Source organism: Pteropus medius, unplaced genomic scaffold, assembly GCF_902729225.1.
Source record: "Pteropus medius unplaced genomic scaffold, Ma_sr-lr_union100, whole genome shotgun sequence".
NCBI classification, from domain to species: Eukaryota; Metazoa; Chordata; class Mammalia; order Chiroptera; family Pteropodidae; genus Pteropus; species Pteropus medius.
The window spans coordinates 5230733-5252086 of NW_024349802.1; the positions used below are offsets into that span (position 1 = coordinate 5230733).

The 21354-nt window shown below is 40.2% G+C and overlaps 1 protein-coding gene and 1 pseudogene across 1 annotated transcript in view; both read right to left on the minus strand.

Moving 5' to 3' along the window:
• Nucleotides 1–4703: 4703 nt before the first annotated feature.
• The window catches only part of ABRAXAS2 (abraxas 2, BRISC complex subunit), a 24849-nt gene continuing 8198 nt past the window's right edge, over nt 4704–21354 (minus strand). Inside the window, exons 3-9 of the mRNA XM_039836020.1 lie at nt 20648–20684; nt 18430–18496; nt 12910–13100; nt 11717–11836; nt 11151–11235; nt 9496–9610; nt 4704–7567 (exon numbers count right to left, since the gene is read on the minus strand). Coding sequence (XP_039691954.1) covers nt 7098–7567; nt 9496–9610; nt 11151–11235; nt 11717–11836; nt 12910–13100; nt 18430–18496; nt 20648–20684 — 1085 coding nt within the window. The 3' untranslated portion in view covers nt 4704–7097. The remainder of the gene's footprint in view (nt 7568–9495; nt 9611–11150; nt 11236–11716; nt 11837–12909; nt 13101–18429; nt 18497–20647; nt 20685–21354) is intronic.
• On the minus strand, nt 12704–12822 carry LOC120581773 (uncharacterized; annotated as a pseudogene).

Below are 21354 nucleotides of genomic sequence, written 5' to 3' on the forward strand. Positions count from 1 at the left end.
ATAGAGGCTAGAAAAATTCTAAATGTGAATGCTTTGGCTTTAGTAGAAGCTGAGAGAGAATCTCGTGTCCAGAAGAAGACTGTCGATGATAAAAGTGACTCTCTGCTCACTGAGACTGTGTCACTCAAGGCTACTGGTTTATGAGAAACCCTTTAGAAGAGTTTGGTGCAGTTCCTAAGGCAGATCATGGCCCGGATGGGGGTGCCACTTAACAGTGACAGCTGTGCAAAACAAACAATCACACTGACAATTTCTAAACATTCAAAAATGATTTGGAAATTCTTAGAATAATGAGATGAATAATTTATACTATAACCTATAATCCTTTATTTTATATATATGAAATATCTTTATATATTTTAGGTTATTTCAAGAATAAGAGAAACTATATTAACTTTATTATTTCTATATTAATTTATATTTCATACCAGTCATTGAATATTTTTAGTATCTTCCTATGAAATAGTGAAATATGAATTATTGTTAATTTTTCCCTTATTATATAAATTTGCAAACATACAGAAGAGTAGAAAGAACAGTGCAGTGAACACTCATGTACCCATCACCGAGATTCAGAGCTAACCTTCGCCATATTGTCTTTCTCTGTATACGTGGCATTTGAGCCATTTGAACAGGAGCTGCAGAGATCATGACTCTTCACCCCTAAACATCCAGCCTGTATTTCCTAAAGTTCAGGAGATTCTCTCACGTAACCATAATATGATTTTTGTGTCTAAGAAAACGCAATGATTTTTTAATATCAGGTAACCCAGTCCCTTTTCAAATTTCTCCAAATGTATGGTTTTTCCAATGTCAAAGCCAATCAAGGTTGCTGTGTTTTCTGTAATCCCTTTTAGTCCAAATGTTCCCTCCACCCCTTCCTTCCTGTCCTTCCCCCACGACACCAACTTTTTGAAGAAATTAGGCCAGTTATAGCGTGTTCCATGTTCCAGAGCTCTCTGTTTCCTCATGATATAGTTTTAACTTGTTCCTGTGTATTGTAAACTGGAAGTAAGGCCCACGGACTCGATTAGATTCAGGTTAGAGGTGGGTCAGAAAACTTTACAGGTGAAATGCACACATAATCACGTCACATCAGAAGGCCCATAAATGTCATTCTGTGTCCCTGTTTATGACACTAAAACTGAGCAGTTAATTAAGGGGTGACTGAGATCTTCCACTGTAAACAGATTTTTGAGATAACCAAAGACAATGGAACATGGACAAAGCACTAGATCATATTAAGGAATTATGAATTCCTTTAGGAATGATAATGGTGTGATTGTGTAAGAAAATCTCCTTATTTTTTAGATCTATACGCAGAAGTATTTAGGAGTAGGCGAACGAATGAGATGTTGGGGATATGTTTTAAAAAAACATAATATTTTTTAAAGAAAAAGCTGTAGATGACACAAGGGTGTCCAATAGTTGAATCCTTGAAACTGGGGGAGGGAAAGGAGTGGTCCTCTAGACGATCCGACTTTTGTATGTTTTCAAACTCCCACACTGAAGAAAGAGAAAAGAGAACGCACGCGTGATTTGGAGGTGGAGAGTCAGACACAGCTAAGCCCCGAATGCGTGTTGGTAACCAGCTCAAACCCAAATACCATCAATTACTGTGACCTTGGTCACTGTCAGATTATTTTCCTGCTCTACAGCATACCAAAGGCCAAGGCAGCCAACTTTGTAAAACGTCGAAATGTTCTCACAACTTTTTAAAGGGTAAAACGGCTTTGCCAATCTCAACTTTCTAAGGCTTACTCACACTTAGTCTGCCCAAGTAAAAGTCACAAATAATTTTCCAGAGTGGTCGAAGGATGAAGTTTAAAACAACAGCTGCTTCTACAAGGCAGATTCCGTCGAGTAAGGGTCTAGTTCCTTTGCCCACATTTCCAGTTCCGCCACAGGAGACAGTTCTGCGAGCCACACCAGGCTTTGGGGCCAGATGTGATTGGCAGAACCCCATCCTGGCCTTGGAGGAAATCCCCATCAATGAAAGAAATGATACTCACGGGACTGCTTTCCGGGCTCTTCCAGGTCCCTGCAGAGTGCTGCGTGCCACTCTCTTCAGATGGTGGCCTTGGCGTCTCAGGGCACTTTACCTAGGAGGACAATAAGATGAAGTCTGGCCAGCTGTAAGGTAACCGCTACTGTGGTGCTTTACAGTTTACCAAGGTATTTTCACATTCCCCGGCAATTCCCTCAACCACCTTACAGGACAAGCAGCATCATTCTCGAGCCCATTTTACAGATAAGCAAATGGAGGTCCTGAGACTTCTTGAGACCGCGCAGCCAATTCAGGGCAGAGTGGGGCCTGAGTAGAAACCGGACTCTTGAGCACCTGTCCTGCCTCTACACTATGCTGACTTCACGCCTGTCCTTGTGAACTGCATCATTTCTTATGCAGCAGGCCTAGGTAAGAAGCTGTTCAGCAAGGTTTTCAGTACAAAGAGCGGTTCAGACTACTCTGTCAAACTAGAAACCTCCCCAGATGATAATCTTTGTCTTATCACTTAATTTTTTGGGAACAAGTCTATCTACGGGGCAGTTTTATTCGGGTGTCTACTTTCGTTCAACCTTCAAGTAGCAAATACTTCTAGATGCCCATTCTATGGCAAGCCCATGCTGGTGCCAGAAATTCGGAGATGCCTCCATCCTTTTCCTGCTCTTGAGGGCGTGGCATCCTCCTGAGGAGTCAGACATATTAACAACAGCTCTATGTAACGTGCTGAGTGCTAATCGAGATAAGGGCAAGGCATCGGACAGAGGTCTGAGCAAGGCACTCAGGCTGCACGGTCCTCCCAGGTTAGTCAGAAAAGTTTCCTAAAGGAGGTGACACTTACGCCAGGCTTTAAACAATGAGTAGGATTGTGACAGACTGAGATGAGCTTTCTAAAGATTCAAGTTGCATAAAATCTCTCTTAACTTCCCATCTCGCTTGTGTCAGGGACATTCCCTGGACTTAGTATTTCTAGAAAGTGGTTATTGTCCTCGAATTCCTCCCATATACCCACACCCCAAAACTGTCTAAATGGTCTTTTGAATGATCCACGTTTTAGTACAGCAAAACCACATGTTTCTAGTCACTCAAGATTAACGAGCCTGCAGCTCTCCCACGCAGTGCCCATGACTGGTTGGTCACAGCAAACGTTTCGAGCAAGCATGTATTTGCTTTGGAATCAAACACCTTCTGGACTTGTTTGTGTGTGGATTGGACTATCAAGTCTATACTTCCTAGTAATTAATATAATTACTAGGCTCCCCAAGCAGGAAGGACACCACACCAAAGGACAACAGCAAGCAGCACGTACAAATCTTGCAGCTACCTGCAAGATCGAGGAAATCATTCTTACAGTTTGACTCCAAAAATCCATGTTGTAGTAAGCACATTTGCCTGAGAAAAATATCATAAATAACTGCTCCAGTCTTGAATCACTTTCAATCTCAGAAGGCATTTTTTAAGTGCTTCTTGGAAATTTAGGAAACGGATTCCAAACTACGAAAAGTTGAATTGGCTCTAGATTAGGGAAAATAATCGGTATCAGTGCAAAACAAAACGTTAAGTACGTGATTTTGTTTGGAAATGAGATAAAAATTCATGCAGGGGAGCGAGCAGCATCAAGGCTGCTCTCCCACTGGTTACAAATCTGAAAAGCTGGAAGTGTGTTGGGGAAGAGACCCAGAGAATCATAAATGTTCCCGGAATCTCCTCTAGATGTGCACATGATAATTCACGTAGCCAGTCCCCTACCCGTTCTTATTATACCAATCCTTATTGCAGAGAAATTAGAAAATGCAGATAAGTATGAAAAAAAATCACCCACATTGCCAAGATTCAGGGACAATGCTTTTAACACTTTGGTATCTTTCCGGATTGTTTTCTGTTGACAGCAAAATTACATAAAATTCCGCCCCACCAAAAAAAAAAAAAATCAGATCATACCTTACATACTATTTGAAAACCTGGCTTTCCTCATTTAGTATCTAGAAACCATCTTTCCCTGTTGAGAAGTCTTTTGGGTATTTTTAATGGCTGCAGACTGTTTCTTCTCTGAGTGTACCAAAATTTAACCATTTTGCTGTCATGAGCATTAATTTCCTTTTTTGGGGGAGGCGGGGGGAGCTATTAGAAAAATGCTGTAATGGACTTCCTTTTGCTAAGTCTCTGCACAAATAGAAGGCCATTTCTAAGTACGACATTCTGGATCACGGGTAGCCTCTGGCAGCCGAGAGGACAACTTCCTGTTTCTGTTCCAGGTCCTCACTGCCAGCGGGTGCCCATCCTCCAGTCGCTGGGGGTCAGAGCCACCCCAGAGTAGCCCAATTTGGACGTATCCTCTGTGTTGACTCTCCTGCCTTATTTAGGGAACCACTAGAAATCACTGCAGAAAGAGAGTTAGCTAAGTCCCAGATCTTTTCCCAAATCTGTTTGTCATAAAGTTGAAAAGGAAACATTTTCCATTATTTATTAGCACCACATTTGCAGAACCAATTGCCTTCAGGCTCCCTGTCTAGCAGAATTAAGGTTTGTTGTGGGAAAGGATGAAGCAGAACCTTGTAAAAGAGCGAAGATCTTTCAGCAACTAACTGAAGCCCACAGTCAAGGCAAACCAGAATAGTTAATAACCATTACTTCTATTATACTCTTTAACATTCCTTGAGATTTTTTTTTTACCTCCTTAAAATATGCATTCACAAGACAGTGGGTTGAAATCTTTTTTATTAAAGCAGTTATTGTTACTGCCCCCCACTGTGTCTGGAATTTGAAAATACATATCCTTAGGGTCTGAATGTTTGCGGATGAGGTTTCCATTTTTGTTTTGATCCTTCTCCAGAAAAACCAATTACAACATGTAATTAAGCACTTCCAGACTTCTAAGTTAAAAGAATCCAGCCTTCTAAACAGTTAGAGATGGAGAGTAGAATCTTAAAAGGCTACGATCCAAGTTTTAAAGTCCTGCCGAAAACAGAATACCACCTTGGCTTTCGGAACACGTCACTTAACGGGAACAGCTCCCGCAGAATCTGGAATACACGTTCGCCAGCAGATCCTCGAGCCGGGGCAATTCCATGAGTCCCAAGGCACTCTCAGAGCACCGAATTCTCCTTTTCCAGTCTTGAATCACTTTCAATCTCAGAGGGTCTTATGTGAAAGATATCTTTTGGGAACTTGGAAAAATTCCATTTTATTCTCCATTGATACTCAATTCCCTTAGTAACTTGACACACAACACATTCTTTTTGAAACCAGTGGTAACATTTCAGGAAGCTGTGTCCTTGGATTTCCCCTGAAACCAGTCTGAAAAAAAAAAAAACTACATGGAGATGAGTTTTGATGCCCTTTAAAAAACGGTATGAAGTCTGTTAAGAACTGCCCGAAGGAGGGAAACGAGGCAAGACCTTGTCAGGTGTTGAGACAGACATGAAAACAGTGGTACCATGATTAAATAAGTTTTTATTGTCACATTTAACTGCTTTGTCAGATATACATTGTAGGTTTCAGTATGGCATAAAAATAAAAATATATTCCTGAATGTCAAAACATGAACAGAGGAGATGGCAATGGCACGCAAAACAAAATCAAATCCATCCTGGTGCTGAAGCTGTTAGTAGGTCGCTGACAACTGGAACGTGTTTGCAGATGAAGCGGCCTGCAACACTCTGACCAAACGGCAGTGGTGTACGGCCGACAGGACGAAGAGAGCGGTAGGACAGACCCCACGGAGCGCGTCGGGAAGGATGGCAGCTTCCGCGTCTCATTTTTCAGTCCGTATCATGCTGTCTAATTTAGCATCGGAACTGGAGCTCAGTGAGTAACCTCTCCTGTAAAATGAAACTACTTTTCCAGAACCTGGATTTTAAGCCTCTTTGACAACTTCCTGATTTTTCAAAGCACTGACTCCGTGGGCTGACCTCAACATAAACAGTGGGTTTTGTCATTTCCTAACCAAGAGCCTAAAAAGCTCATGAATGTCTTTAGTGGTTTCACACATTCTGGGCAAAACTAGAAAACAAGCAGTAATTAAATAAAAATATAAGTGCATCCCAACAGGAAGTCTCTACACATTCCACAATTATCTTCCAAATGCCAACTTAAAAGAAGTATGGTTATTCAGATGTAAAATGAATCTTTATTAACCAAGATTCTCAAACAGCTTATTAAATGTCTTTCCTCCACAAGTAAAACTAACACTAGGACCTGTCAGAAGATCTGTATGAGTTATGTCCCTTAACGTCTGAACTCAGCTAAATCCACTGTGTCTGGAGTCTTCGTCATGAAACGCAGGTCTGGAACATAACTGGTTTCTGTTACCTGCTGCTGTGTGTCCTTCATTTAAGACTCCAGAACAGAGACCATAAATGTGGCTAGTGCAACATAGCAGTCACTGTAATTCCACAAAAGAAAAATAAGTAATTTATTTTATGACATACTTATTTGGATGATTACTTACTGGTAATTAGTATTCTACATTTTGTTTAAAGGCAACCATTTTAAGTGACAATACGTATCAGGCTAGTAGAAAAAAGTGGAAACAAAGCCCTCTCTTTTGATCTCACAAAGTCATGCAGACAAGAGAAGGTATATCCAATTTGTTCCAATCAGATTTCTTGGAATTATCAAAATTTCTCTTCTGGCAAAGATGAATTTGGCTCATCATAGAAAGAAGGTTCTTTGAAGGCTGCTCCTAAACTTGTTTCCCTTTGAAAAAGTAAATTTCAAGGCATGATAGTGCAAGAGGTAAGTTTTTGATTTATAGAACATTTATAGACTAATTGTGCTTAGTCTCTAATTTCCAATTTATTTTAAAGAACAGAAACTACTTTGATTAAGTTTCACTTTGCCTAAATTTACCAGTACATCCATGAATCGCACCAGAATTAGGACAATTTGATTATCTTAATGATTTTGTCGTGACACCTGCCCACCGCGTCCGCAGGTGAGGCCCATGGGTGCAAGGCCCCTACAAGTTCTGTGCCCAAGGACTCTCCTGGGAGCCCAGGGGTCCAAGAAAGCAGTTCTCCCCCGAGAAGAAGTCCTCAAAAAACTCTCTCAATAAGCCATTAAGAAAACAGGGCTAAGCGGAGAGTTCCTTCCATTAGATCTGAGAGGTCTGAGTGTTCCTGGAGCCCCCGTCGGGATGTGTCACGGGCCGAGAATCCCTTGAATGTGAGTATTCGCTGTGAGTGGGCTCTGCGGGGTCGATCAGATTTTCATAATCACTGTCGTCGGACCCCTCCGCGCTGTCTCCAGCTGCTCTTTGGGAAGGAGGGAGGGCTGCTCCACTCCCAGGGTACTTCAGTCCGGCACTGCTGGAAGCATAATTGGAAGAGCCCACGGCTTGAGGTCGAGGCATAAAGACACTAGTTTCCATGCGAGAATGGCTCAAAGTACTTTCTTGATTGTTTGGGTGAAAATCGGAATAAGGGGGAGGAGGGTCAGAGGCTTCTGCATCTCCAAGTGTACTTCTACCTTCAGCTGCAAACCCAGAATAGGGCATCCGAGGACTGAACACTGGCTCCAGACTTTCGGTTGGCACCTGTCTGCTTATCATCGCCTGCTGCGATCCTGGGTGAAAAAAAGAAGAAAACTGTAACACTCCCTCTATTTTTCCTGCCATGCATCTCAATGCATTAAACAGTCAATCTGAATATTCTGGAAAATAGCAACAAAGCGGTGAAACTGATAATGACTACTAATTGCTTTACATTTGCGGAGTACTTCATAATTTACGAAATATTTTTCTATAGTTAATTCATTTAAGCCTCAAAACAGCCTCCGGAAGTATTATTGTCATTAATTATTGTTTCCATTACGTAGGCAAAGAAATCAGAGTTCCAACAGATTAAGTGACTTCAGGAAGGGAATGGCTAGAGGGGGGCCTGATACTCAAAGTGCAAGTCTTTTAACTCCAAATCTTGCGGTATTTCCCTCACTGGCTGCTGACTGTGCTCAAATACGGTGAGGACGGAAGGGTGAAATAAACATTCCTCATGGCCCTCGGCAGCCACTGGAACGTGGGGTTTTACCTTGACAAACATCACGTTGAAAAACGTACTTCTTTACAACTACCTGTCACAATACATGGATACACCTCTTTCTCCTTAAAAGTTTAGGAGCCCTCTGTCAGGTGGCCAGTTTTTCCAGGTACTAGGCCATAATTTCACCATGTTTTTATAAATGCTCTGAAGCAGCCCCATATCTATGAGTCTACAGCCTCTAAGTTTTTTGAAGTACATTTACATACTCTTATAAAACTTAGAAAAGAATTAAAAAAATCAAAATAGCCAATAACTCTATCACCCCAATAACAGAATTTTCGTGAAAAGAGCATAACATTTGGGGTTAAAAAAAAAACATAAACCTTAGGTATCAGGCCCCCACTTCTTTCTGGAACTCCACTTTTTATTATCCAACCTTGTATGTTTTGTGTGTGTGTGCATGTATGTGTGTGTATATATATATATACACACTTATGGTTTTAAAACATAGCTGAGATCATGTTTTATATCTTAGGGTTTTCATTTAAGATTATACGTTGGGCTTTATCCCATGTCATTAAAAAGTCACTTCGATGGCTGTACGATATGCCACCACATAGATATACCAAAATGTATTCAACTATTCTGTTGTTGTTTATTCAACTATTCTAATAAGTTCTTTCCAAGATTTTAGAATTATAAAGTTGTGATTAACATTCCTGTGCATAAATCTCTGTCTGCATTTCTTTTTATTTCTAGAAAACTATAACAGTAGAAATGAACAAGATGTCACTTACCTGGGAATATAAATTACATTTAAATTGATCTGCAAATATTCTTATTAATTTAGAAAAGCTTTGCCACACCTTTCTCTCTTTTACACTTGATATCATGTGCCATACATTTTATAAATTTTACTTACTAATGTTAAATCTGGTGGCATTATAGCAAACATGCCTGTTGCCATGCTGGAATTAACAGATTCTTGGGCCTAATTCTCATTCAACCAGCTGGTTCCTTACCTTAATGGCATCCATTCCTTCACGGCTACCAATAAACAGACATTTAAAGCCTTTGTTGTGACCCTGGCTATGCATCAAATATAAAGTTAAAACCATTTTAAGTGGTGCCTTAACGTGGCTGTGTGAACACAGGCCCCAGCCCTACGTGCAAGGTGGGCCAGAGGTGACTCCGTGAGAAACATCACATGCACTGCAAATAGATCCCGGCAATCGACACAGGCACCGGTCTGCATCAATCGCGTCCTAAGATTTCTTCCAACTTGCTTCAGCCTTTCTACTGTTGGTCTTTTTCTTTCAGTTTCAGAGACTTGAGAAGGATACCAAGAAACAGTACTTCTTTTCTGGAAGCTGGAAGACCAGCGGATGCTGATCCCAAATGGCCTAACTTGAGGCTCAATGAGCACAGAAGGGTTCATGTAACTCACTGTATAATCTGATGTTTAAAACCAGACATTTCTCTGATACTGAATGGTGAAATTAATAAGAAACTCACTTCTTTCTTGTTCCTTTTCATTTTTCCTCTGAGTGATTTGTCTTCTTAATTTGTTCACTTCTGCCTGACAAGATTCAACAACACGCTCACTCTTTTCTACATCTGCACACACTGCCTGAGGAAAAAACGACAACAAGAACAATCAGTTTCGAACCCAAGCAGCAGGCATTCCATAACTACAGCACTGATTACATTATCAAGTTAAAAAAGCAGGCATGTCAGGTAGAACAAAGCTACGAAGGTCCAACAGACCAGTACTGTTCTTATTCTCTGGCTTGCTTTCTTAATTTTGTTAAGATGATTATGCTATTTAGCTTATGAATTCCGAAAAATAAGTATACGATGGGAAAGATTTGTATTTTCCCTGGGTTATTCATTTTTATTGAAACGAAGAGAATTTTTGATACCAGTCTAACATACAGAGGACAAACAAAAGACAGGAATGAGATGCTTTCGAGTTTAATTTATAACCAGAAATCACGACTCAAATGACACAAAAAGATTAATTCACAGAAAATATCAATAATTAGGGAGAGCTGAAAAAGAAAGTCTTAGTGTCAAGCTTTAATAAAAGATAAGTATTTGAGATTACGTCTGTGTACTCTAACCACGCGTATCAGGCACTCTACGTGACGGTGTTTTGAGAGCAGGCCTGATTCAATTGGTAGTGAAATGTGTAATGGCCACTTAGAAGCCCGATGGACAGTGCTGATAGTCTAAAAAGAGCATGGTCAGGAATTCAGGACAAAAAGCTGTATTTCACCGCACATTCCTTCCATAGGAGAAATACCAGAAACCTCCAGAAGCAAGCCGGTCACCAGTGAGCCTGAATAAAGTTCCCGATAGTGCTACGCATACCATGACCCTAATTTGGACACTGACACTGGAAATTGCCTGTCGGACGCTTTCTTCTTTTGCCCCAGCCTGACCGCAGGCTGCTTTCCTCTTTCTCAGTGGCTGCCTTCACTCTTCCCTCTACTCCTCGGGGCCTTCTTCCTCAAAGCGAAGCTTCCTCCAGGCCCGGGAGGGCTTCTTCAGCTCCACCACGTTCCTCCTTGTCCTCAAAGCCTCTTTTGTTCTTAGGGTTTTAGAGCAAATTACTCCTAAGAATGCATCAGGGATGATGAAAATAATGTGGGAAAGTATTGTTAGCACCTAGCTCAGTGTCTGGCTTGTAGGAGATGTTTCCATAAATATTTGCTGCGTGAATGACGAAGAATGAACGGGCTCCGCTGGGATCCTCCCCCTCGATGGAGGCCCCGGGGGCAAAGTGAGGGCACTGGAAGGCAGGAAGCAGGGCTGCCGGGGTTGGCTGCCTTTTGATGGAGTCTCTACTTAGCAGACAGCTGAGATAGCTGTGTTCTTAGCAACACTTCTTTAAACTCGGATACATTTCCCTAGAAAAAACACTGCTATAAATGGGGTCACAAGTACTTAGGATAGTAATGTTAATACTGTACTTCAGGCACAAAATGAGACAGGCTTTTGCAGGCCATGAATAACTATTCTACACATCTGATATTACTTTGGGAAAGTACATTCTGACTTGTGGACCACAATTCATTTGTCAGTTGGGAGATTATTAAAAATTAACGTAGAATTAAAAGCATTTGGGCAATACAAATAAGATGAAAACTAGGAAATAAATTAGTTACCTGCACTTTCTCCTGAAGTGCATTATAAACCTGATAAATGGCTCTGATGTCTTTCATTACTCCATCCTTGTCAAAAAAGTCAGTACTAAAAGACAGAAGAAAAAAGTCACAGTTATCAGAACTGCTACAAATCTGAAAGTCAGTTTCCTATTACTTCTACCTTCACCTAATACTTAAATGCTGCAATTCCAAGGTGACAATGTCTCAACAATAACGCCCACACCACTAGAATTATAAAAGAGAGATAAAAGAGAACCCATGTGACTAAGACGGCAAAAACAATAAAAAGCTATCTATTTTCCAGTTAACTATTAGAACCTCAGAAATACACATACTCTATCCAAACTTTCATATCAATTACAAAAAAAATTGTGGCAAATGATAAAAAAAAAAAGTAATGTTAAAGTAAACTATGTTTTCAATAAGAATAAAATTCTGACATATAGTGATGGTCTAGGGAAGTATCTCACTACATTTTTCAAGGTCAGTCATACTAAACTTCACATTTCTCCATAAACCTTTTAAATATTAATGACAAAAACTTTTGATTTTACCTTGCCACTTACCCATGCTCTTTAATAACTTTGGCATAACTCTGAGAAGTATTTGGCACTGAAGACATTTTATACTCTTGCTGGCTGGTATTGCCTAGGTTGGGAATAGCAAGGGATATCCTTTGATTAAACCTGCGGGGAAGATTGAAGGGATCACGTTAACGGCACTGCTCTGCCTGAGGACAAGTCTTGGCCACAGGAGGCCGAGTCTGCACTGGTGAACTAACAGAAGGCCGCACGGAGCACCTACTTCCACAGACAACCCAGGGACGCAGGAATTAGCAGCTTTTTGCCCTTTCCTTAAAGTAGAAACTCGACTGTAAACTCTTTGATGGCAGAGGCCATGTCTTATACACCTTCTGCACCCTACAGTGGCTGAGTACTAAGACAGTTGTAAGTGCTCAATACCTACTGATTAATTAACGAAATCTTGCAAATGGCTATTTAACAATGAATAGTGACTTTCACGAATGTCAATTTAATTTATTCCACTGCAAGTGAACGTCCGGAGGGAGACCTTTCTGTTGTTTACCACAATCACAGGTTTGTTTGTTTTTTTTTTTTTTGCTTTAACAAGTTCACAATGCAAAACCCTAATTAACCAGTAGGTGGATCAATTTTACAATTTTGTCTTTGAAATCTGTTTTAAAATTACAATCAGACTTCTAGAGCAATAAAACTGTATTTCTCCATAACGGATTACGGTGAAGCAAATGATGATTCCCAACTGTTTATTTCCTGTAAGAATTTATGTATAATTAAGATGTCTTGCTAATGCTTCTTGATTCAAAAACAATTTTAATTTATTCAACTAACTGACAGGAAAATACCTTCCCTAACTACAAAGAAAACTAGCTAAAAGAGAATTATAAAAGCTTTTCTTTAAAGAGGTTATGAAACACATTTTCTTTTTTTTTTTTTTTAGCAGGCACTCTTGCTTGACCTCACAGATTGCAAGGACCTTGTCAGCTTCTTACAATCTCTTATTTTTTATTTTTTACACTACAGCATCTGGTCTTCCTAGGTGGCCTCTCATCCAAGTACTAACCAGGCCCGACCCTGCTTAGCTTCCGAGATCAGACGGGATCTGACTTGTTCAGGGTGGCATGGCCGTAGACGAAACACATTTTCAAAGTCATATATCTCAACTACTTTTACCAACATCTTTCCTGTTTATGTGAGGCTGGTGGCAATGCTTTCTTTACCTTCGATTTGGTCTAAAGAGAACGTATTCTAAAGCATGAGTGGAATTGTTGGCGGTGGAGATGAAGCTGAAGAGAAGGAAGACGAGGTCAGGCACCCCCAGAATGCGGGTGAGCTGCTTATGGAGGACCTGCTCTCTGTACGACATCTGCTGCTGCGTGTTTCGCCGGAATCTGTACCACCCAATAACTTTCTAAAGGAAAAAAGTATTAAAAGTTGCATGAAATCTTACAAACTTCGTTCTGAAGGTATTTATACAAACACGGGTACACAACTGTTCATGGCAGCTTATGTGCAATAGCTCACAACTGAGAACAACCCAAATGTCCATCAACAGGCAAATGAGTAAACAAGCTGTGGTGGGCCACACACTGGACTCCTCCTCAGTAATAAAAAGGGATAAACAACAATGCAGATGAATTTCAGAATAATTATGCTGAGTGAAAGAGACCAGACCAAAAAACAAAGTGATGTGCAGAAGATTCTATTTATGTAAAATTCTAGAAAATGGAAACTAAACTATAGTGACAAAAAGCAAATCAGTGGTTAACCAGGGAGGGGCGAGAAGGAGGGATTAGAAAAAGGGACAGGAGACTTTGCAGTGACAGACAGGGTCATTATCTTATGATGACGATGATGATGGTTTCATGGGGGTATAGGTACATCAAAACTTATCAAAGTGTACACTATAAATCTGCAGTCTACTGTGTGGCAATTATACCTCAAAAAATACGATTTTTATAGTTTAGCTTCGTCAGTCCTAACTACAGGTTACCTAAGTTGGCTGAGTGAACTAAACTGATATGTTTTCTGGAAGAATAGTTCTCATAATGTGGTCTGCTGGACATCTGGATGACAGATGGCCTAAGGGACATCTGGAAGCTTGCTAAGAAGCTCCTGGTCCCACCTGAACCTGCAGAATCAGAACTTCTAAAGGTAGAGCCAGGACTTTAAAGATAAGTCCCTTGAGTTTTTTCTTGCACATACTAAAATTTGCAAATCTCCGTTGTAGAGATGATTCTTTATTAGAAGAATAACCATATAGCTTCTTTCTTTGAAATAAACTCTTTCAGTGAAAGTCCTGTTTTAAGAAGTGAAGGTAGTTTAAAATTGTTAGTGATAAAATTGTTAAACTGTTAAAATTACCAGTAGATTCAGATTATGTTTTGGCACCTTCACGTAGGAAGGAAGGGAGTCCCTGTGCCCGGCCCCCAGCTAACAGCGTTACGTTGTTTTCACTGATTATCGCGACACCCTGGGATGTGAGCAGCGTTTTCTCCACTGAGTTCGTTTCACTGCAAGGAACTACAAGGAAGAAAGAGTGCCTGCCCTCAAGGGGTACGCCTGAACATAAAGCGTGACTTCCAACTGTAGCAAAACAATTAACTCTGATATTCTTTAAATAAAAAGAAAACCCAAACATTACTGACACTATAAATCCTATAAAAGGGATGTTTTGTCCAAAGTCACAAAGCTAATGAGTGACGGCCAAAATATGGAGCCCGCTTTTTTCCACTGTAAAACAAATTCCACATTAGTCACAAAATGGTGGTCATAAAAAGTGAGAAATAGTTTTCCTTAAAAAAGAAATGGATAAGAAAAACTATCAACTGGTTAGAGCGCCTGGTGTCTAAGAACACAACGTGTTAAATTTGACGTCTCAAGACTCTGCGCTTGACATGGGAGGGAGCACCTCCGTAGCATGGGCCTGTCCCGTACCCCGTCTGTGTCTCATACCCCGTCTGTGTCCTGTACCCCGTCTGTGTCCCGTACCCCGTCTGTGTCCCTGCGAAGGCTGAGCAGTGCTCCGCACACTGGCCATTGTTATGAAACACACGCTAACAGACTCTTGCAAGTGGCTACTGGATGCTTTTCACGTATGCTGATTTCAATTGTTTTATTCCATTGTATTTTCTAAGAAGCAAGGAGGCTTATAAATTTATTTTAGTATCAACTGATAGTAATCACCTTATTTATTTGATATTTGCTAAAGAGGATCCCCCCATCATTCTGATCACATTTGTGACACCTATGAGTCTACCTTTTAGATTTTTATAGCTAATGAGCTAGTTGTAAAGCTACTAAAAACTAGGTCACTGATGCTAAAAAGCACATTTTTGATAGCTATGCTTGGGCCATGATGAAAAATTATGGATATCTTTCCCTAAAACCTCATCTCTGCTGAAGTTTCAGATAATTTTTCACAAAGATGTTCCTCCCTGCTCTCTATGCTAAGCATTCACTTACATTTTCTGGAGCCAAAGCAATGATCCCCAATACTGGGTACGTTCGTCATTTTTAGGTTGTGTTCTTTTTGGCCTTATGATAAAATTACGGTGGCAGTTCTGTTTACCATTATCTATTTCACAGCAGATGCTTCCAGAAGGTGTAAATCCTCCTCTCACTTGCTTTTTTGGCCTTAGCCCCAAACCCGAGGCTGTGTCAATTTCTAAACACAATGTGGATTCTGCCAAAGCAGTAATTCAGCAAGCAGCCACATTGCACCTACTGGGGGATTTTCATATCGAAAACATTAGCCTCTATTTTAAACCTAACGTATATTTTTAAAAATGTTTTAGCAATGTTATATTTGAGAGTCATACTTTTTTAGTAAAGCTATTTCTTCATATTTTATGTACTAGATGCTACTGTGACAAAAATCTTCATTAGCTTATGTTTTCTAATGGATAATTGTAGGACTCAGAGAACTTTTTAAATTACTATTTATTTTATATGAGTTCAACTTACTAAGTTTTCATTCAATTCTTACAATTTTCAATTAAACATTAGATTTGAAGCCTGCCTAGCAAAGAATTAATCTTTGAAAAGTTCCCATCATCACTTTCTGAAGAGTTGATAATAATTAAAATATTTTCTGTATGCCAGGTACTGTTTGAAGTACACATGTATTTTTAAGTCTAACATTTCAAATGCACCTTTTTAGGTAGTACAATAATCCTTTTGAGGTAAAGACACAATTTTGTACCTTTCCTGGGGAAAAAAACCCAAACTAGAATCAACTATAATGCTTTTCAGTCATCTAAAGATTATACATCATCTTTGCTTTTGTACTGGAAATTTAGATTTCTGGGAAAAAATCCTCAAAGAGTTTATATTATGTATAAGTTGCCAAAGGAAATATATTGAAATATAAAATATAGTTCCTATTCTTAACGAATACCATGGAAAATAAAACATAATTTCCAAGTAAATTAAAACAAAAACTTCATACTTTTAATTGCAAAGGAAAATATAAACATTTGTTTTAGCACAAAATCCTATAAAATCAAAACTGCAGACCAACTTTTAACTTTTTTGAGAATCTTTACCCCAGGAAAAGCAAAGTTAACTCCAGATAACAACCTACGATTGCTCTCCTATGTCTCCTGTGTCAGCAAAACAAATCTAATTTTAAATCCTCAAATTAATTCGGAGATGTATCCCTATCTACTACTGAAAAAAACTACACAGTAGTTAACGTAGTGGAGTCTTTTTCTCCATTTCTTTTCAATTATAAAATACAATTGAAAAAAACCCACCAAATCGAGTCTCCCTTCATCAGCAGCATGCCCTTTCCCAAAGCATCCACTTTTGTTTGGTTGACTTCCTTCCAGCTCTTTTTCTATATATTTAAACACTCATTCAGACTTTTCTTTTTACATAAAATAGGCCCACATTATAATACTTCGTTTTTTCATTCAACATTAGAGATCGCTATGTCATGATACGAGGACCTCTCTCATTCCTTTTAGTGGCTGCTTCATTTCTCATAGTATGGAGGTAACGGCATAATGTACTTACTCATTCCCCACTGGTGGACACTTAGATTGGTTTCAAGACTCTCACTATTAAGCAAAGTTGCAACAAATATCCCTGTACACTGGATTAAGAGGTCAGACTGCTAGGTTTAAGCCTTGACTCCACCGTTACTTGCTGGTGGCCTTAAGCAAGTTACTTAACGTGAGCTGCCTCAACTGTAAAATGTGCGACAGTACCAGCAATGTTTACTTTAGAGCTGTTGCAAGGATTAAATGTGTCACTACCTGGAAAATGCTTAGAACACAGCCTGGCACAGAGCTGAAGTGGCCAATAATGCCAGTTTTTCATATCTTTGTGCCCAGATGTCATTATTATTTCCTTGGGCCTGATTCCTAGAGGTGGCACTGCATATTTAAAATTCTGTTATAGCAAAACTCTTCTCCTAAATGTCTGCACCGACTTACATCTCACCAACCGCTTCCCACAGCCTGGCCAACACCAGATGTCGGCAATCCGAGTACACTTTGCCAATCTAATGGGCAAAAATATAGCGTCACATCGTTTCACTCTGCCTTTCCTGATGGAAGTTAAACATCTTTTCATTTATTTCTTAGCCATTTGTGGATGTGTGTGAGATAGAGAATTTCCCCTTGATAGTCTTTACTCATTTTTTTCACTTTAAAGTTTTTAATCTATTTCAAAAAAAAATGCTTTCTGGTACTTTTAATATGAAGTGAGTTCTCTAGAAAACTGTGTAGTGAGTCCTCTAGAAAACTGTGCTCCAATAAGAATTTTCATGCACCAAATTTTAGTTTAAGAAAGTACAATAAAGATTCATTACCTAAAATGTGAAAATAAATGGGAAGAGGAGGATGGCGGTCACCGGGAGAGGAAGGATAGACTGTTCAGAGATCCCAGAACGAATGGTTCTGGGCAAGTCGCTGAAACATAAGAGCTGGCCCACGATGCTCGCGGCTGCTCTAGCTCCCAGGAGGGGACAGAGGTGGGCAGCTGGTCTGACCTTGCCACGCAGAGAACCTCCTGAGTTTGTTAAAACACACACAGCCTTCTGTCCTTTCTTCCGACCTACGCCCCACACTGCCCGTTCTTCCTGTCATCCTACCCGCTTTTCTCTCTGCCTTTCCATCCGACAGAGGTACGAGAGTGAGATGGTCCCGAACACTGCACTCTAACCCTGAGGCCCCTCCGCAGACACCTTAGGGACCGCGTCTCACACTGCCACGCTCGTTTTCATCCACAGGTAATCTTGTAAAAGCAGTTTTACGATACTTGCTTCTAAACAAAGGCATTTTGTTTTCTGTTTGAAAAGCTGAAAACTTTTATTGGTACTTTTTTTCCTCAAGTGATGGTTTGATGACCGATCTATTTTTCTGGAATTTACGTACTGAAGTAAAAATTGTTAAATTAATGCATATGTATTAAATATTTACAAAATTGTTTTTAAAATAACAAAGTAGAACCACCCAGAGTCAATTCAACTATTGTTAATTTTTGTGTTAGTTCATTTTTTTCTTCTGATTTTTACGTAATGGAATATTATAAATATCTAATTTTTTTCTATTGCTATATTGTAAATCTTGTCTCACACCTGCAATTTCCCTTTAGAATCTACTCAAGGTAACAGAACTCTCATATATTAACAAAGAATCGCATTGTTCCATTTATATTCCTTTCTGGTTTTAAGCTTGGGCGATGAGATAAGGAGCAATTTCAGATCAGAATGGGCAACAAACAGAACATACCTTTCTCCGATCCTTAAGAATCCTGTCCAAACTCTCTTCATTAACTTTGCTTGCATAGTCATAAAAACTGTTTTGTTAAAGAGAAAAAATTGTATTAAAGTTACATGGTATCGTGACATGGATATGCTTAGCTACATGTGTCTATGGGTCATCTAACCCCAAAAATTGGTAGTAAAGGTATAATTGTTTATTTTAATAGGTACATAAAGAGAAATCAATCTAAATGCTTTACTGATGTAAGGCATCTTTGGCATCAAAGAATACTCAAGAGACTGTTACATTCAAAGGGTATTAGGTGCTGATAGCAAGTAATTATAAAATACATAGTTTCAAACACCTGTGACATCTTTTCCTTGTTTCTAAGTATGAATTACTTATGAAAAAATAGAACACAGGAACTCATTTTCTGAGAGATGATGAAGGGAGATGAATATTTGTTGAATGCCTAACAAAAAACTCAGGGGCATGTTTTGTCACGTGACTTCACTTCATTCTTGCCTCAGTGCAGGAGGTATTAGTTCAGCCCAAAAAAGTCAACCAGTTTGATTTCCATTTTTGTAGGTAAAGACACTAAAGTTAAGCAGCTTCCCCAAATCACAGAGCTGGTAGATAAAAGAGGCAGGTTTGAAGCCAGGTCTGGCCAGCTTCAAACTGAAAGCACTCAGCCCTAAAACAGACCAATCTAGCCAGGATCCGGTGGTGAGCAGTCCAGGCATAATGACGTGCGGTCACGATTTTAGGAATGCCACCCTTCCTCCCCTCCTCGCCATCACAAGCCCAGGTATGAGGCAGGAAGGAGTTCAGGATACAATAAAAACACTGAACCAGGAGTCAGGAGATACCAGCTCCAGCTCTCACTGTATGACCGTGAGCAAGTCACTTAACCTGTCTGGCCTACATGTCCTTTTTTGCAAAATAAAGAGTTTGGAGTAGACAGATGATTTCTAAGGTTTCTTTTAGCTCTAAGAATTACCAGCCTATGATTTAAACTTAAATTCTTTTTCTGATATGACTTTGCTGACAGTGTTTTATAGAATTCCTCAGAAGGGCAAGGCAAGGACACTTGGCAAAGCTCTGGACAGTGAGGGCCAAATCGGACACTTTAATGGACCAGGCAGAGGCACTGTGAGGACTGGGGACTGAATCATTTCATGTGCTCTGAGGGTCTCCCCAAATGAACCGCTGGTTGTTTGTCTTCCCATTCTTCTTTCGGTTCTGTGTAAATCTAAAAGAGATGAGGTTCTTGGCTACTTTGAGGCCTTATGCACAGGTAGTCATCTTCCATGATGACAATCCTCTGCAATAATCAGAGGCTAGTGGTGTGTGTGTGTCGGGGAGGGTAGTGAATATGATACAAGTCCCCGGCAGCTCTTGGGTGCAGGAGGCTGGGTGTTTGCGCCAGCTGAGAAGGGGTGAGTGGTCAAGGTGAAAACTGCAGGGAACACAAAGCAGGGACAGCCAGGAGCGAGGAGCTGGCAGGTGTTTCAAGAAGGAAGTGCTGACCAGGAATGCTGACTCGAACCGGTGTGGGCAGCACTGCAAGGAAAGTACTGGTCTGGCTTCTGGGAGGGCAGAACAGGGCCTCAGCGGGTTTCAAGACACACAGAGCTAACATCGTCACACCAGCCACAAGGTAAAGGATTTGGAGAGGTCTGGAGCTAAGATGGAAGGCGAAGGCCTGGGTGGTGGAAATAGTGGCCTTTTTCTCTCTCACCTCCATATCTCCACGTGTCTCTGTCATTTGCTTTCTCCCTTCTGAATGTCTCTCCTCCCATTTTTTTCTTTCTGTCCTTTAGCTGGTCATAATAAGCAACTGGTGTATATTAACTTAAACACAAAAAGAAAGTTTTACGTTCTCTTTCCTTACATTTTAAAGCTGAATACTGAACATTTATAATTCCTCTTAAGAAACACCCTTAAACTATTGCCTCTCCATGTGACCCTTCCTTCCCTGTGGTTGAAGAGCCCTTGCTAGGGAGGATAGTGGGAAGGCGTCCATTCCAAATCACCGTGGCCGAGATGTCTACTCGGCCGCAAGTATCGGGGACTCACACCTCCCCTGTTCCCACCCTAACAGTGCCGCATGCACACAGGCCCTCAATAAAGAAGTGATTTTGGATGCCCCTTTAAGCCACAATCAGCTACAGGCCTAAATTCACTAGTTTTCAATCAATTAATCTTTTAATAACTAAAAGCTACAAAGAAGGATGTGGCTTACCTAAAAAGTTTTGAACAAGGCTGATGGTTATGGATTTCTGTAATAAGAGAAAATACATCTTGGTTAACCACGCGAAATACAAGCAACTATAAAATAGCCCAGGATTTTATTATTTTTATTTTTTATTTTTTTATCAAAATCTTAGATCATAAAAGATAGTTTTCCTCTCCCGAGTAGGTGCTGTGTACACATGAAGGCAGTGTGCCTTCTTCACACTTCGACTCAGGGACACATTCTCAGAACAAAGTAAACTGGAGAACAAGAGTCCTATTTCCATCTGTCCTTGTCTGGTGAGCCCACATCTGAAAGCTTTTATTCAGGAACATGTAGCTATTGTGTGCCCTTATCAATCCTACCTATTTAAACAAAGTGTAAGAGGAAAAAGTAACCACTGGCTGGAAGCATTTAATCAAGGTGGATAAAAGCTGTGAGGACAGCTTGGGGAGAGGGCCCTAACCACCCTGACATCAATAACCTACTAACGACTCATGACAACTTGGGCCAGGTGGTTTGAAGGGGAAAGAAGGAAACTCTGAAAGTCTATTAACCCTTTCGAAGATGGCCAGCATCGAGGGAAACCATTATTTATAAGGTAGATCCTAACCGTTTCTGAAAAGATTGCACTTGGTGATTAACCAGAGTGAACAATTTCTTCAAGCTCGTCAGGGGGCTCAGGGTCTGGGTCGCATTATAAGACCATGAGACTA